Here is an 18,045-nt window from a genome sequence, read left to right on the forward strand (position 1 = left end):
ATATTAACACTTGAGTTCAATGATATAACTCCTTGAATACAATGACCTATTCCCTCGAGTAACCTGACATTACACCAGTACTTGAGAGATAAGATCATGACACTCAAGGTGCCGTAAATCCCTTTACAAAGAGGGGAAGTCATCGTACTCAAGGGGGTTAATTACTCTACAACTTAACAAAAATAGTTCCATCAACACAACCACAAAAAGTACACACAAAAAAGGCAGATTATTGTACAAGAGTTGAGAAGGTGTTGGTTACCTCGCAGAGTCCCTTCATAGAGGTGGCTGAAGTCAAGCCCCTTGAGGTCAGCCGGGACCTCCACTTTCACAAAGGGGCTGATGGTCTGTGTGTCCCGCTTCAGCCGCAGGTGGAATGATCGCCCGTGCGACGCAAAAGAAATGGTCAGCTGAAAATACACAAAATCTCAGTGATTTGACACTTGATATGTTAGATTATGGGTATAATTTGAGCCTTGGCGCAATAATAAAAATTTCAGATAAAATTACTGATAAAATTTTAATACAGTAAATGTCTCTTAAAGTGGGTCCCTAAGGCCTGACGTCACATCGGGGGGGGGTAGTGTGACCGGCACTGGACCTGACAGTTTTAACTTCCCCAACTGTTAACTTTGGCACCAGTGTTCTCTATTGTTTAACAACACTGAAGGGGAGAAAAATTTTGTTACGTGCACCAACATCAAGGTAATGAGAGGATGCGTTCACCAGTAGAAATAAATAAGACCAATAATTTATTTGTGTTAAAGTTACCATTAGTATGTACGAAGTAAAGGGACCATAACAATGAAGGTGCGCCGCTCAACATGTTTATGTAATGTGTACGGCGGGGAAAATAAAGGGCGAGGCACTTGGTGGGTGTCCTGGGCGCGATTAGTGACCCTTAAGACAAGTGGCGAATGTTATCAACTCACCCACAGCACACACACACACACACACACACACACACTAAATACATTACTATAATATACTAGGCTCAGTACATTAGAGTATACAGTATGTCAGTGTGTCCAAGGATAAGATACTACTGTTTTTAGTCTTGGAGTGTGTCAACCTCTCTTGGTACTCGTACATCAACCTTGTGGTGGTAGTGTCAACCTACTTCCTTGTGGTGGTAGTGTCAACCTACTTCCTTGTGGTGGTAGTGTGTCAACCTACTTCCTTGTGGTGGTAGTGTCAATCTACTTCCTTGTGGTGGCAGTGTGTCAACCTACTTCCTTGTGGTGGTAGTGTGTCAACCTACTTCCTTGTGGTGGTAGTGTCAATCTACTTCCTTGTGGTGGCAGTGTGTCAACTTACTTCCTTGTGGTGGTTAGTGTGTCAACCTACCTCCTTGTGGTGGTAGTGTCAACCTACCTCCTTGTGGTGGTGGTGTGTCAACCTACTTCCTTGTGGTGGTAGTGTGTCAACCTACTTCCTTGTGGTGGTAGTGTGTCAACCTACTTCCTTGTGGTGGTAGTGTGTCAACCTACCTCCTTGTGGTGGTAGTGTGTGAACCTACTTCCTTGTGGTGGTAGTGTGTCAACCTACCTCCTTGTGGTGGTAGTGTGTGAACCTACTTCCTTGTGGTGGTAGTGTGTGAACCTACTTCCTTGTGGTGGTGGTGTGTCAACCTACCTACTTGTGGTGGTAGTGTGTCAACCTACTTCCTTGTGGTGGTGGTGTGTCAACCTACTTCCTTGTGGTGGTGGTGTGTCAACCTACTTCCTTGTGGTGGTAGTGTGTCAACCTACCTCCTTTGCAGGTAGTGTGAACTCCATTCTTGTGGTGGTAGTGTGTCAACTCACCTTGGGTGGTGGTAGTGTGTCAACCTACCTCCTTGTGGTGGTAGTGTGTGTCAACCTACCTTGTGGTGGTGTGTCAACCTACCTCCTTGTGGTGGTAGTGTGTCAACCTACCTCCTTGTGGTGGTAGAGTGACCTCTTGACACGCTCGTGGCTGCGGTGGACGTCTGCAGAGTCATACCGCAACACTTGGTACTGACTCACATACTCGCTCAGCGCCGTCCCTGCCAGAAACACCACACTCTATTAACACTTAAATATTAACAACACTCGTAAAATTTAACATTAACACTCGTACAATTTAATATTAATAAAACCAGTAAATTGTAACACTAATAACACTTGTAAAATGTATTAACAATCGTAAAAATAACATTAACAACACTAGTAAAATATATTAATTAGATCACCTGAAGAATCCCCAGATGTAACAAATATACAACATGCAGTATAAATGCAATAATGTTAATAAAACCTGTATAATGTTTCATAATTGTACGATAATACTTACACCGTGTATACGATATTAACATCAATACTAATATTGGTACGATATTATCAGCAATATTAATAATGGTACGATAATATCAACAACACTGGTACGATAATAAAAACACTGGTACGATAACATCAACAACACCAGTACGATAATAACAATAACAACTGTACAGTATTAAAATTAATGTAACTGCTACGATGAATGCTATATATTCTTTTATGAACGTATAAAAAAAATATTGTTGAGTCTGTGTTTAACTTTCAAATTATTATTATCTTTTTTTTATTATCATCTCCAGTCAATCAGTTAGATAGATTTTTACATCTTCAGTTAAAGGGTTTAGTGCATCCTGCTGTGAGGTAATAAGCCATACAGTAGCTGCCAGGGCCCTCCAGTACTGTGTGTCGTTGTACTGCTGTTATGAACATCTTGTGACTGAACACACACACACACACACACGCTGACGTACATCAACTTAACTGGAAAAATTATCGCGCCTGCCACAGCATCCACCCGAGTTGCCACCTCACACGTGTTATAACAAACTACTGAGTAACGCAACCACTACAGATAACCCACAAATATACAAACTCAAAAGTTATTGTAAAGATTATTTGGTTACATAATAAATCGTTCTGTACACAAATTTATATGTAAAATTAGCGAAAAGATAAAGATCAAGGGAAGTGTAGCAACTATGCCCGCGGGATCACAGGCATTTCCCGCCAAAATACGCTCCATACATAAGCTGTTTATGTTTCTGTTATTTTCATGTTACACAATATTACTGTGATGGTATAAACCTCTAACCAAAACATCTTACCTAAACATTGTCGTCTTTAAAACCCAATACAGCAACACCAGCCTTCATACAACACCTCGTCACGTCACTATGCACACCATGATTCATAACTGTTCACGTATAATTATTTTCAGTAATATACAACACAAATACTTGAATCACATACAGTAGATAATACAACGGGATACAGTGTGAGTAATCATTAACATAAAAGGAGAATATCGTCGTACATCGTGGCTTCCTCAGGACCTTTGTTGTCAGCCAGAGAAAAAAAACACTGCCAGAGGTACGACATCCAACATCACCATACATATTACAGCAGTGCGACTCATACATCAGCTCAGACATGTCCTAAAATAACACTAAACCTCCTCCATCCTCGGCAAGAGTAAGGAGTAGAGTCGTGTGCAGTATTAAACAAAGGAGGAAGGGCCACGGACTCCCAATTCGGCCGGCCATGTTGGATGTGGTGGAGGCGGGTATGTATGTCTGCCTTCATCCCATTGATTATACGAACCACCCCTTACCCTCTACCACCCCTTACCCTCTACCACCCCCTGCCCTCTACCACCCCTTACCCTCTACCACCCCCTGCCCTCTACCACCCTTTACCCTCTACCACCCCTTACCCTCTACCACCCCTTACCCTCTACCACACCCCCCACCTCTACTCACCCCTCAACTCCACCCCCACCCCCACCAACCCCGTCCCCCCACCAACCCCCAACTCCACCAACCCCGCCCCAACCAACCTCACCCCACCAACTTCAATCCCCACCAACCCTCTCAACTCCACCAACCTTAACCCACCAATCCCCACCTCCACCAACTCTCATCCCACCAACCCGTCCTCCACCAACTTCACCCCACCAACCCCGTCCCACCAATCCCTCATCCCACCAACTCCCGTCCCACCAACCCCAACCCCACCAACTCCCGTCCCCAACCAACCTCTCAACTCCACCAACCCCAACTCCACCAACTCTATCCCACCAACTCCACCAACTCAACTCCACCAACTCAACTCCACCAACCCTCTCATCCCAACTCAACTCCTCAACTCCACCAACCCCATCCCACCAACCCGTCCCCACCAACTCTCAATCCCAACCAACCCGTCCCCACCAATCCCCATCCCACCAACTCCAACCCCACCCCAACTCCACCAACTCGTCCCCCACCAACTCTCACCCCACCAACTCCGTCCCACCAACCTCAATCTCACTCACACCCCGGCCCCACCACCCCCTTTAATCTCTACCACCCCCCTGCCCTCTACCACCCCACTCCCACTCACCCCCCTGCCCCCCACTAACTCTTACCCCACTCAATCTCTTAATTCTAACACACCCCCGTCTCTAACACCATTAACTTTAATCTCCACCAACTCTCATCTCCACTCAACTCTCACCCACCCCAACCTCAACCCCACCAACTCACACCCCCACCAACCCCAACTCCACCAACCCCGCCTCCACCAACCCCTCAACTCCACCAACCCCGTCCCCACCAACTTCAACCCACCAACCCAATCCCACCAACCTCACCTCCCACCAACCGCCCCCACCAACCCCACCCCCACCAACTCCTTACCCTCTACCACCCCCTGCCCTCTACCACCCCTTACCCTCTACCACCCCCTACCCTCTACCACCCCTTACCCTCTACCACCCCTTACCCTCTACCACCTCCTGCCCTCTCTAGTATTTAACATTGCATACCTACACTGTCCAGGTTACATGAACGAGTGTTGAGCGTGTATGAAAAAAATTACTAAATAAATATAAATATAAATAAATAAATAAAATAAATAAATAATTACTTGATACCGATAACTTATTTCAAGCAATACTGACTGGCCAGAATCACAGACGATCATGTAAATCCTCATAATACATAGAGATTAAAAATTCCATTGAAAAACCTATCCTAACCTGACCTACTTTAGAAGCAACTTAGCGACTGTTACGATGATAAAGTCTTAAATGAAACAGAACAGATTTTACCATATGCCAATACATTTTCATTAAGTTGTATCAATAAAAAGAAGAGAAAAAGTTATACAAATTTAGCAAAAACGTCTGTTGTTTTAAAAAAAAAAACACACACACACACACACACCACACACACACACACACACACACACACACACACACACACACACACACACACACACACACACACACACACACACACACACACACACACACACACACACACACACACACACACCACACACACACACACACACACACACACACACACACACACACACACACACACACACACACACACACACACACACACACACACACCACACACACACACACACACACACACACACACACACACACACACACACACACACACACACACACACACACACACACACACACACACACACACACACACACACACACACACACACACACACACACACACACACACACACACACACACACACACACACACACACACACACACACACACACACACACACACACACACACACACACACACACACACACACACACACACACACACACACACACACACACACACACACACACACACACACACACACACACACACACACACACACACACACACACACACACACACACACACACACACACACACACACACACACACACACACACACACACACACACACACACACACACACACACACACACACACACACACACACACACACACACTCTGTCAGTGGCGGGAGGATAGGTACAGCAACAAGGAGTATAGCACTTTCTTCGCCCCACCGACCTGTCAACACTACCTAGAGTGTTAACATATAAGAAAAGTGAATATGTATTACTTATATAAATATGTGACTCTACTTTTTATATATAAGTAATATCTGCACCTGTACTAGTGTCTGTACCTGTACTTGTAACTGCACCTGTACTAGTGTCTGTACCTGTACTTGTAACTGCACCTGTACTAGTGTCTGTACCTGTACTTGTAACTGCACCTGTACTAGTGTCTGTACCTGTACTTGTAACTGCACCTGTACTAGTGTCTGTACCAGCAAGTGCAGCGTACTTAATATTGGAAGAACAAATACTGACAATGTATACAGCCTTAACAACATCAACCTAGAGAAGTCGACTTGTGAAAGAGACCTAGGGGTACTTGTAAGCCCGGACCTACGGCCTAGAAAACAGTGCGTTAATGTTCGAAATAAGGCAAACAGAGTATTGGGTTTTATATCTAGAAGTGTAAGCAATAAGAGTGCAGAGGTCTTATTGCAACTATATCTTGCGCTAGTCAGGCCGCACCTCGATTATGCGTGGTCTGCCCTGGTGCCCTATTATAGCACGGATATCAATTCACCAGAGTCGGTGCAGCGAAGAATGACGAAAATGATTCCGGGACTTAGAAACCTTCCATATCAGGATAGGTTAAAGAAACTTAACTTGCATTCCCTAGAAAGACGAAGAGTGCGGGGAGATATGACAGAAGTATTTAAGTGGGTGAAAGGAATCAATAAAGGGGATATAGATAAAGTTCTTATAATATCCGAACAGGATAGGACTCGGAGCAACGGATTTAAGTTGGATAAGTTTAGGTTTAGGAGGGAGATACGAAGAAACTGGTTCACAAATAGGGTGGTGGACGAGTGGAACAAGCTTACCAACTTTGTAGTAAGTGCTGGAACTCTGGAAAGTTTCAAAAGGAGGCTAGATAGATTCATGGATGATAGAGAGAGGTTGTAACTCTCGACAGGAGCTGCCATGCACAGGCCAACCGGCCTATTGCAGACTCCTTATTTTCTTATGTTCTTATGTTGTAACTGCACCTGTACTAGTGTCTGTACCTGCACTTGTAACTGCACCTGTACTAGTGTCTGTACCTGCACTTGTAACTGCACCTGTACTAGTGTCTGTACCTGTACTTGTAACTGCACCTGTACTAGTGTCTGTACTTGTAACTGCACCTGTACTAGTGTCTGTACTTGTAACTACACCTGTACTAATGTCTGTACCTGCACTTGTAACTACACCTGTACTAGTGTCTGTACTTGTAACTACACCTGTACTAGTGTCTGTACTTGTAACTGCACCTGTACTAGTGTCTGTACCTGCACTTGTAACTACACCTGTACTAGTGTCTGTACTTGTAACTGCACCTGTACTAATGTCTGTACCTGCACTTGTAACTACACCTGTACGAGTGTCTGTACTTGTAACTGCACCTGTACTAGTGTCTGCACCTGTACTTGTAACTGCACCTGTACTAGTGTCTGTACCTGTACTTGTAACTGCACCTGTACTAATGTCTGCACCTGTACTGTAACTGCACCTGTACTAGTGTCTGTACTTGTAACTGCACCTGTACTAGTTCGTATTTGTAACTGCACCTGTACTAGTGTTCGTACTTGTAACTGCACCTGTACTAGTGTCTGTACTTGTAACTGCACCTGTACTAGTGTCTGTACCTTGTAACTGCAGCACCTGTACTAGTGTCTGTACTTGTAACTGCACCTGTACTAGTGTCTGTACTTGTAACTGCACCTGTACTAGTGTCTGTACTTTGTAACTGCACCTACTAGTGTTCCGTACTTTTGTAACTGCACCTGTACTAGTGTCTGTACTGTAACTGCACCTGTACTAGTGTCTGCATTTCCTGTAACTGCACCTGTACTAGTGTCTGTACTTGTAACTGCACCTGTACTAGTGTCTGTATTTCTTGTAACTGCACCTGTACTAGTGTCTGTACTTGTAACTGCACCTGTACTAGTGTCTGTACTTGTAACTGCACCTGTACTAGTGTCTGTACTTGTAACTGCACCTGTACTAGTGTCTGTACTTGTAACTGCACCTGTACTAGTGTCCGTACTTGTAACTGCACCCGTACTAGTGTTCGTACTTGTAACTGCACCTGTACTAGTGTCCGTACTTGTAACTGCACCTGTACTAGTGTCTGATACTTGTAACTGCACCTGTACTAGTGTCCGTACTTGTAACTGCACCTGTACTAGTGTTTGTACTTGTAACTGCACCTGTACTAGTGTCTGTACTTGTAACTGCACCTGTACTAGTGTTTGTACTTGTAACTGCACCTGTACTAGTGTTCGTACTTGTAACTGCACCTGTACTAGTGTCTGTACTTGTAACTGCACCTGTACTAGTGTTTGTACCTTGTAACTGCACCGTACTAGTGTCTGTACTTCTGTAACTGCACCTGTACTAGTGTCTGTACTCCTTGTAACTGCACCTGTACTAGTGCGTCTGTACTTAACTGCACCTGAACTAGTGTCTGTACTTGTAACTGCACCTGTACTAGTGTCTGTACCTGTACTTGTAACTGCACCTGTACTAGTGTCTGTACCTTGTAACTGCACCTGTACTAGTGTCTGTACCTGTACTTGTAACTGCACCTGTACTAGTGTCTGTACCTGTACCCATATTAATGTTCCTAAACAAATAGAATAAAATACAGTACAGGTATATTCTATTAATCCCCGCAATACCACAAACCTGTCTATTTGTCATTCATCATCACGATCTTTTTATCTAGTCGTGGTAGTCGGTTGGTGGTAGGTGGTGGTAGTCGGATGGTGGTAGTTGGTTGTTGGTAGGTGGCAGATGGTGGTAGTTGGTGTGGGTAGTAGAAGGTAGTGGTATAGGTATAATAGTAGTGACGGTAGTAGTAATAGTGGTGATGGTAGTAGTGGTATTGGTGATGGTAGTACAATAGTAGTAGTAGTGATGGTTAGTGATGGTAGTGGTGGCAGTAGTTGTAGCGATAGTGGTGATGGTACAATAATAATAATAATAATAATAATAATAATAATAATAATAATAATAATAATAATAATAGTTGTAGTTGTTATTGTTGTTGTTGTTGTTGTAGTAGACTAGGGTAAACAACAACAATGGTATAGGCGGAGAGACGACGACAGACAGACAGACAGACAGTAAACAAAGGAAGGTCAGTGATTGGCTCCTCTCGGGGTCATGACCTGGTCAAACACAGGAGGGAGATGGGTCAACGAAGGAGGGTAACAAACAAAGAGAGTGGGTAGGTGGATAGGGTGGGGGATGTGCGGGTGGATAGGGGGATGTGCGGGTGGATAGGTGTGGGTGGATGAGTGGCATAGAGGGTGTGTGGGTAGGAGAGATGGGTGGGTAGAAGGGAGGGATGGAAGGTGGGTGGGGTAGATAGATGAGAGGGATGGAGGGTGTGTGGGTAGGGAGGTGGGTGGGTAGAAGGGAGGATGGAAGGTGGGTGGGGTAGATAGAGGGATGGAGGGTGTGGGTAGGAGGGATGGGTGGTGGATGAGAGGGGGATAGATGGAGGGTGTGTGGGTGATAAGAAGGTAGGTTGATGGGAAGGATAGAAGGTGGATGGGTGGGTGGATGAGAGGATAGAGGGTGGGTGGGTGGAAGGGCGGCCTCACTATCTCGATCAATACAGTAGAGTACAGTGCAGTGCCCTCCTCCTCCTCCTCCTCCTCCTCTTGCCGTTGTTGCTGCCTCATGTCTTCCCTCTCACTGTTGTTGTTGTTAATGGAAGCTGAATCACCATAACCATCATTAAAACAACAACAACAACAACAACAACAACAACAACAACCACCACCACCACCACCACCACCACCACAACAACCACCACCACCACCACCACAACAACCGCCACCACCACAACAACCGCCACCACCACAACAACCGCCACCACCACAACAACAACCGCCACCACCACAACAACCACCGCCACCACCACCACAACCACCGCCACCACCACCAACAACAACCGCCACCACCAACAACCACCGCCACCACCACAACAACAACCGCCACCACTACAACAACCACCGCCACCACTACAACAACAACAACCGCCACCACAACAACCACCGACACCACAACAACCACCGACACCACCACAACAACAACCGCCACCACCACAACAACAACCGCCACCACTACAACAACCACCGCCACCACTACAACAACAACCGCCACCACAACAACCGCCACCACCACAACAACCACCGACACCACCACAACAACAACCGCCACCACCACAACAACAACGCCACCACAAAACCACCACACCACAACAACCACCGACACCACCACAACAACAACCGCCACCACCACAACAACAACAACAACCGCCACCACAACAACCACCGACACCACAACAACCACCGACACCACCAACAACAACCGCCACCACCACAACAACAACCGCACCACCACAACAACAACCGCCACCACCACAACAACCACCGCCACCACCACAACAACAACCGCCACCACTACAACAACCGCCACCACAACAACAACCACCGCACCACACAACCACCACACCACAACAACCACCGCCACCACCACAACAACAACCGCCACCACTACAACAACAACCGCCACCACCACAACAACCACCGACACCACCACAACAACAACCGCCACCACCACAACAACCACCGCCACCACCACAACAACAACCGCCACACCACAACAACCACCGACACCACCACAACAACAACCGCCACCACCACAACAACAACCGCCACCACCACAACAACCACCGCCACCACCACAACAACAACAACCGCCACCACCACAACAACAACAACCGCCACCACCACAACAACAACAACCGCCACCACCACAACAACCACCGCCACCACCACAAACAACAACCGCCACCACCACAACAACCACCGACACCACCACAACAACAACCGCCACCACCACAACAACAACCGCCACCACCACAACAACCCACCGCCACCCCACAACAACAACAACCGCCACCACCACACAACAACAACCGCCACCACCACAACAACCACCGACACCACCACAACAACAACCGCCACCACCACAACAACAAACCGCCACCACCAACAACAACCGCCACCACCCCAACAACCACCGCCACCACCACAACAACAACAACCGCCACCACCCAACAACAACAACCGCCACCACCACAACAACAACAACCGCCACCACACACAACAACAACCGCCACCACCACAACAACAACAACCGCCACCACCACAACAACAACCGCCACCACCACAACAACAACAACCGCCACCACCACAACAACAACAACCGCCGCCACCACAACAACAACAACCGCCACCACCACAACAACAACAACCGCCACCACTACAACAACAACAACCACCACCACAACAACAACAACCGCCACCACCACAACAACAACAACCGCCACCACCACAACAACAACAACCGCCACCACTACAACAACAACAACCACCACCACAACAACAACAACCGCCACCACCACAACAACCACCGACACCACCACAACAACCGCCACCACCACAACAACCACCGACACCACAACAACCACCGACACCACAACAACCACCGCCACCACACAACAACCACCACACAACAACCACCGACACCACAACAACCACCGCCACCACCACAACAACAACAACCGCCACCACTACAACAACAACCACCACCACAACAACAACAACAACCGCCACCACCACAACAACAACAACCGCCACCACCACAACAACCGCCACCACCACAACAACCACCCACCACAACAACCACCACACCACAACAACCACCGCCACCACCACAACAACCACCGACACCACCACAACAACAACCGCCACCACCACAACAACCACCGACACCACCACAACAACAACCGCCACCACCACAACAACCACCGACACCACAACAACAACAACCGCCACCACTACAACAACAACCGCCACCACCACAACAACCACCGACACCACCACAACAACCACCGACACCACCACAACAACAACCGCCACCACCACAACAACCACCGACACCACCACAACAACCACCGACACCACCCACAACAACAACCGCCACCACCACAACAACCACCGACACCACAACAACCACCGCCACCACCACAACAACCACCGACACCACCACAACAACAACCGCCACCACCACAACAACCACCGCCACCACCACAACAACCACCGACACCACCACAACAACAACAACCGCCACCACCACACAACAACAACAACCGCCACCACCACAACAACAACAACCGACACCAAAACAACCACCGACACCACCACAACAACCACCGCCACCACCACAACAACAACCGCCACCACCACAACAAACCACCGCCACCACCACAACAACCACCGACACCACCACAACAACAACCGCCACCACCACAACAACCACCGCCACCACCAACAACCACCGACACCACCACAACAACAACCGCCACCACCACAACAACCACCGACCACAACAACAACAACCGCCACCACTACAAACCGCCACCACCACAACAACCACCGACACCACACCACAACAACCACCGACACCACAACAACCACCGCCACCACCACAACAACCACCGACACCACAACAACCCACCGCCACCACCACAACAACCACCGACACCACAACAACAACAACCGCCACCACTACAACAACAACCGCCACCACCACAACAACCACCGACACCACCACAACAACCACCGACACCACAACAACCACCGCCACCACCACAACAACAACCGCCACCACTCAAACCACCACCGCCACCACTACAACAACCGCCACCACAACAACCGCTACCACCACAACCACCGACACCACCACAACAACCGCCACCACCACAACAACCGCCACCACCACAACAACCACCGCCACCACCACAACAACAACAACCGCCACCACTACAACAACCACCGACACCACCACAACAACCACCGACACCACCACAACAACCACCGACACCACCACAACAACCACCGACACCACCACCACAACAACCACCGACACCACCACAACAACAACCGCCACCACCACAACAACCACCGCCACCACCACAACAACCGCCACCACCACAACAACCGCCACCACCACAACCACCGCCACCACAACAACCACCGACACCACTACCACCACCAACACTACCACCACCAACACTACCACCACAACCCCCTACCACCATCCCTATAAAAGTACAAAAAGTAGTTTATAGTAAATGTACCTTTAGAGTGAGACAAACTTTGCCATAAAAATCAACAAATTGCTTCATAATTTTATCAAGCATTAAAACACCGCATATTTTCCCATTAAAACACCATATATTTCCCCAATAAAACACCGCATATTTCCCCATTAAAACACCGTATATTTCCCTATAAAAACATTTCCTCATTAAAACGCCGTATATTTCCTCATTAAAACACCGTATATTTTCCCATTAAAACACCGTATATTTCCTCATTAAAACACCATATATTTCCCCATTAAAACACCATATATTTCCCCAATAAAACACCATATATTTCCTCATTAAAACACCGTATATTTCCCCATTAAAACACCGTATATTTCCCCATTAAAACACCGTATATTTCCCCATTAAAACACCGTATATTTCCCTATAAAAACACCGTATATTTCTCCATTAAAACACCGTATATTTCCTCATTAAAACACCATATATTTCCTCATTAAAACACCATATATTTCCTCATTAAAACACCGTATATTTCTCCATTAAAACACCGTATATTTCTCCATTAAAACATATATTTCCTCATTAAAACACCATATATTTCCTCATTAAAACACCGTATATTTCTCCATTAAAACACCGCATATTTCTCCATTAAAACACCGTATATTTCCTCATTAAAACACCATATATTTCCTCATTAAAACACCGTATATTTCTCCATTAAAACACCGTATATTTCTCCATTAAAACACCGTATATTTCCTCATTAAAACACCATATATTTCCTCATTAAAACACCGTATATTTCTCCATTAAAACACCGCATATTTCTCCATTAAAACACCGTATATTTCCTCATTAAAACACCGTATATTTCTCCATTAAAACACCGTATATTTCTCCATTAAAACACCGTATATTTCCTCATTAAAACACCATATATTTCCTCATTAAAACACCATATATTTCCTCATTAAAACACCGTATATTTCTCCATTAAAACACCGTATATTTCTCCATTAAAACACCGTATATTTCCTCATTAAAACACCATATATTTCCTCATTAAAACACCGTATATTTCTCCATTAAAACACCGTATATTTCTCCATTAAAACACCGTATATTTCCTCATTAAAACACCATATATTTCCTCATTAAAACACCGTATATTTCTCCATTAAAACACACTATATTTCCTCATTACAAACAAGATCAAGTAAAAAGCAAACAACTCTAACCACATCTGTTTACACCTGTCATTCTGTCCCTTGATACTATAGACAGTAAACAAAGGTTGTCACATCTGTTTACACCTGTCTTTAAAAACTTGACCTTTGATATGATGACGTCACGGCACACACACACACACACACACACACACACACACACACACACACACACACACACACACACACACACACACACACACACACACACTTCCTTTAAACTGTAAGTCTGAACTTTATACACGTGATCTTCGGGACCTTCAGGGAGAGGGGGAGGTAAGGGAGGCGGAGAGGGGGGGGTAAACTGTGACGTGGTAGGCAGAGGGAGGGTGTGGTGACGTAATGGTCATAATAAAACGTTTGTTATGATGGCCACACAGGAACAAAATAAAACGTTTGTTATGATGGCCACACAGGAACAAAATAAAACGTTTGTTATGATGGCCACACAGGAACAAAATAAAACGTTTGTTATGATGGCCACACAGGAACAAAATAAAACGTTTGTTATGATGGCCACACAGGAACAAAACAAAACGTTTGTTATGATGGCCACACAGGAGTTTGTTATGATGGCCACACAGGAGAGAGAGAGAGAGAGATTTTTTTAGGTTGCCCCGGAGGGAGAGGTGGCATGACCATTCCTTCAGTTGACCTCATGCACGTGACCCCTGACCTATGACACGTGACGTCAGCAGCGCCTGCCACTCTTGTACCAGAGGTCAGCCTTCACACTCTATCTATTATACACTCCTGATGCCTGCACTCTAACGCACTCAACTGATGCTTGCACTATAACGCACTCAACTGATGCTTACACTTTAACACACTATAACTCAGAGAGACAGACAGACAGACAGAGACAGAGACAGAGACACACACACAGACACACACACACACACACACACACACACACACACACACGAACCAATAAAAATCGCTGAAACCACAACCAAAACCGCTGAAATCACAACCAAAAAACCGATGAAACTACAACCAAAACCGATGAAATCACAACCAAAACACCGCTGAAACCACAACCAAAACACCGCTGAAACCACAACCAAAACCGATGAAACTACAATCAAAACCGATGAAACTACAACCAAAACACCGCTGAAACCACAACCAAAACCGATGAAACCACAACCAAAAAACAGCAGAAACCACAACGAAAACCAATGAAATCACAACCAAAAAAACCCCCACTGGAATCATAACCAAAACCGATGAAACCATAACCAAAAAACCCAATAACAAAACCCGCCACTTCATCCTCCCACACACGCAGGATTATTTATACGCCAGAGTTTGTTTATAAATTCACACATGTCATAAGAGTGGAGGCTGGTCGAGCACCGCTTGTAACCATCTGTGTGCCATCTGTAACCATTTGTGTGCCATCTGTAACCATCTGTGTGCCATCAGTGTGTCATCTGTTTAACATGTCCTTAAAAACGGGTGTAGTACCAAAATCCTGGAGGATAGCGAATGTAATACCGATTTTCAAGAAGGGAGATAGATCACTATCCTCTAACTACCGTCCAATCAGTCTAATATCAATTGTAGGCAAATTACTGGAAGCAATCATTTCAAACTCTATTCGAAATCACCTGGAGAAGCACAAGCTGATCAATGATTCCCAACATGGCTTCACAAGCGGGCGTTCATGTCTAACTAATCTATTAACATTCCTTTCATCTGTTTTCGAATCAGTGGACGAGGGACACAATTATGATGTGGTATATCTCGACTTTAGCAAAGCCTTCGAAAGAGTCCCCCACGAAAGACTAATAAGAAAAGTGGAGGCTCATGGCATTAAAGGAGATATTCTAAAATGGATTAGGGCGTGGTTACAGGACAGGAAACAGCGAGTGAGCATTAACGGCACTAAATCCGATTGGAGCAACGTCACTAGTGGAGTTCCCCAAGGCTCAGTACTTGGACCATTATTATTTACAATATACATAAACGACATGGATATCGGCGTAGACAGCAACATAAGTAAATTTGCTGATGACACTAAAATAGGGCGTGTAATTAAATATGACGAGGACTCCGCAAAACTACAGGAAGATCTAAAAAAAAATTCGAATGGTCCGAAAAATGGCAGATGAAATTCAATGTGAACAAATGTAAAGTAATTAGTTTAGGAGATGTAAACAGGGAAACCAGATACCAGATGAAAAACGATGCTATTGAGAAATCCAACTGCGAGAAAGATTTAGGAGTAATGATAAGTAGGAATCTTAAGCCAAGTAAGCAATGTGTATTTGCTCGAAACAAGGCTAATAAAGTACTTGGGTTCATACAAAGGATTGTTAGTTACAAGACTAGCGAGGTCATCCTAAAACTATATCTTGTGCTTGTGAGACCTCACTTGGATTACGCAGTTCAATTCTGGTCACCGTATTACAGAATGGATATAGAATCCTTGGACAGAATTCAGAGGAGAATGACAAGACTAATCCCGGGCATTAGGAACCTTGGGTACAGAGACGGGCTAAAGCATCTTAATTTGCACTCCCTCGAGAGACGTAGAGCTGCGAGGGGCGACATGATAGAGGTGTATAAATGGAAGTCAGAGCTAAACAAATGGGACATTACAAAGGTACTCAAACTATCCAACCAGGAGCGAACTCGTAACAATGGTTTTAAATTAGACAAATTTAGATTTAGGCGCGAAATAGGTAAACATTGGTTTGGAAATAGAGTAGTGGATGAATGGAACAAGTTACCAAACAACATCATTAACTCGAATACGCTGGATAGCTACAAACATAGGTTGGATGGATATATGAGCGATAGGGGTTGGGTGTAAATGGGACTGCCCAGTATGGGCAAATAGGCCCGCTGCAGTTTCCTCCATTCTTATGTTCTTATCTGTAACATAAGAACATAAGAAAATAAGGAGTCTGCAATTGGCCGGTTGGCCTGTGCATGGCAGCTCCTGTCGAGAGTTACAACCTCTCTCTATCATCCATGAATCTATCTAGCCTCCTTTTGAAACTTTCCAGAGTTCCAGCACTTACTACAAAGTTGGTAAGCTTGTTCCACTCGTCCACCACCCTATTTGTGAACCAGTTTCTTCCTATCTCCCTCCTAAACCTAAACTTATCCAACTTAAATCCGTTGCTCCGAGTCCTATCCTGCTCGGATATTATAAGAACTTTATCTTGATCCCCTTTATTGATTCCTTTCACCCACTTAAATACTTCTATCATATCTCCCCGCACTCTTCGTCTTTCTAGGGAATGCAAGTTAAATTTCTTTAACCTATCCTGATATGGAAGGTTTCTAAGTCCCGGAATCATTTTCGTCATTCTTCGCTGCACCGACTCGAGTGAATTGATATCCATTCTATAATAAGGGCACCAGAAATGAACCGCATAATGGAGGGGCGACCTGACTAGCGCAAGATATAGTTGCAATAAGACCTCTGCACTCTTATTACTTACACTTCTAGATATAAAACCCAATACTCTGTTTGCCTTATTTCGAACATTAACGCACTGTTTTCTAGGCCGTAGGTCCGGGCTTACAAGTACCCCTAGGTCTCTTTCACAAGTCGAACCATCTGTAAGCCATCTGTAACCATCTGTATGCCATCTTTAACCACTCGTGAGCCATCTGTAACCATCTGTTTGCCATCTTTAACCACTCGTGAGCCATCTGTAACCATCTGTGTGCCATCTACAACCACAA

The 18,045-nt window shown here is 45.5% G+C and overlaps 1 protein-coding gene across 1 annotated transcript in view; it reads right to left on the reverse strand.

The window, feature by feature from the left end:
- The window catches only part of LOC121853479 (disintegrin and metalloproteinase domain-containing protein 10-like), a 41,416-nt gene extending 23,394 nt beyond the window's left edge, over positions 1-18,022 (reverse strand). The window contains exons 1-4 of the mRNA XM_042347621.1: positions 17,915-18,022; positions 5,888-5,900; positions 1,917-2,026; positions 263-410 (exon numbers count right to left, since the gene is read on the reverse strand). Of these exons, the coding sequence (XP_042203555.1) occupies positions 263-410; positions 1,917-2,026; positions 5,888-5,900; positions 17,915-18,022 (379 nt within the window). The remainder of the gene's footprint in view (positions 1-262; positions 411-1,916; positions 2,027-5,887; positions 5,901-17,914) is intronic.
- Between the last annotated feature and the right edge of the window lie 23 nt (positions 18,023-18,045).

The sequence above is a fragment of the Homarus americanus genome, unplaced genomic scaffold, assembly GCF_018991925.1.
Source record: "Homarus americanus isolate GMGI-L3 unplaced genomic scaffold, GMGI_Hamer_2.0 scaffold4896, whole genome shotgun sequence".
NCBI classification, from domain to species: domain Eukaryota; kingdom Metazoa; phylum Arthropoda; class Malacostraca; order Decapoda; family Nephropidae; genus Homarus; species Homarus americanus.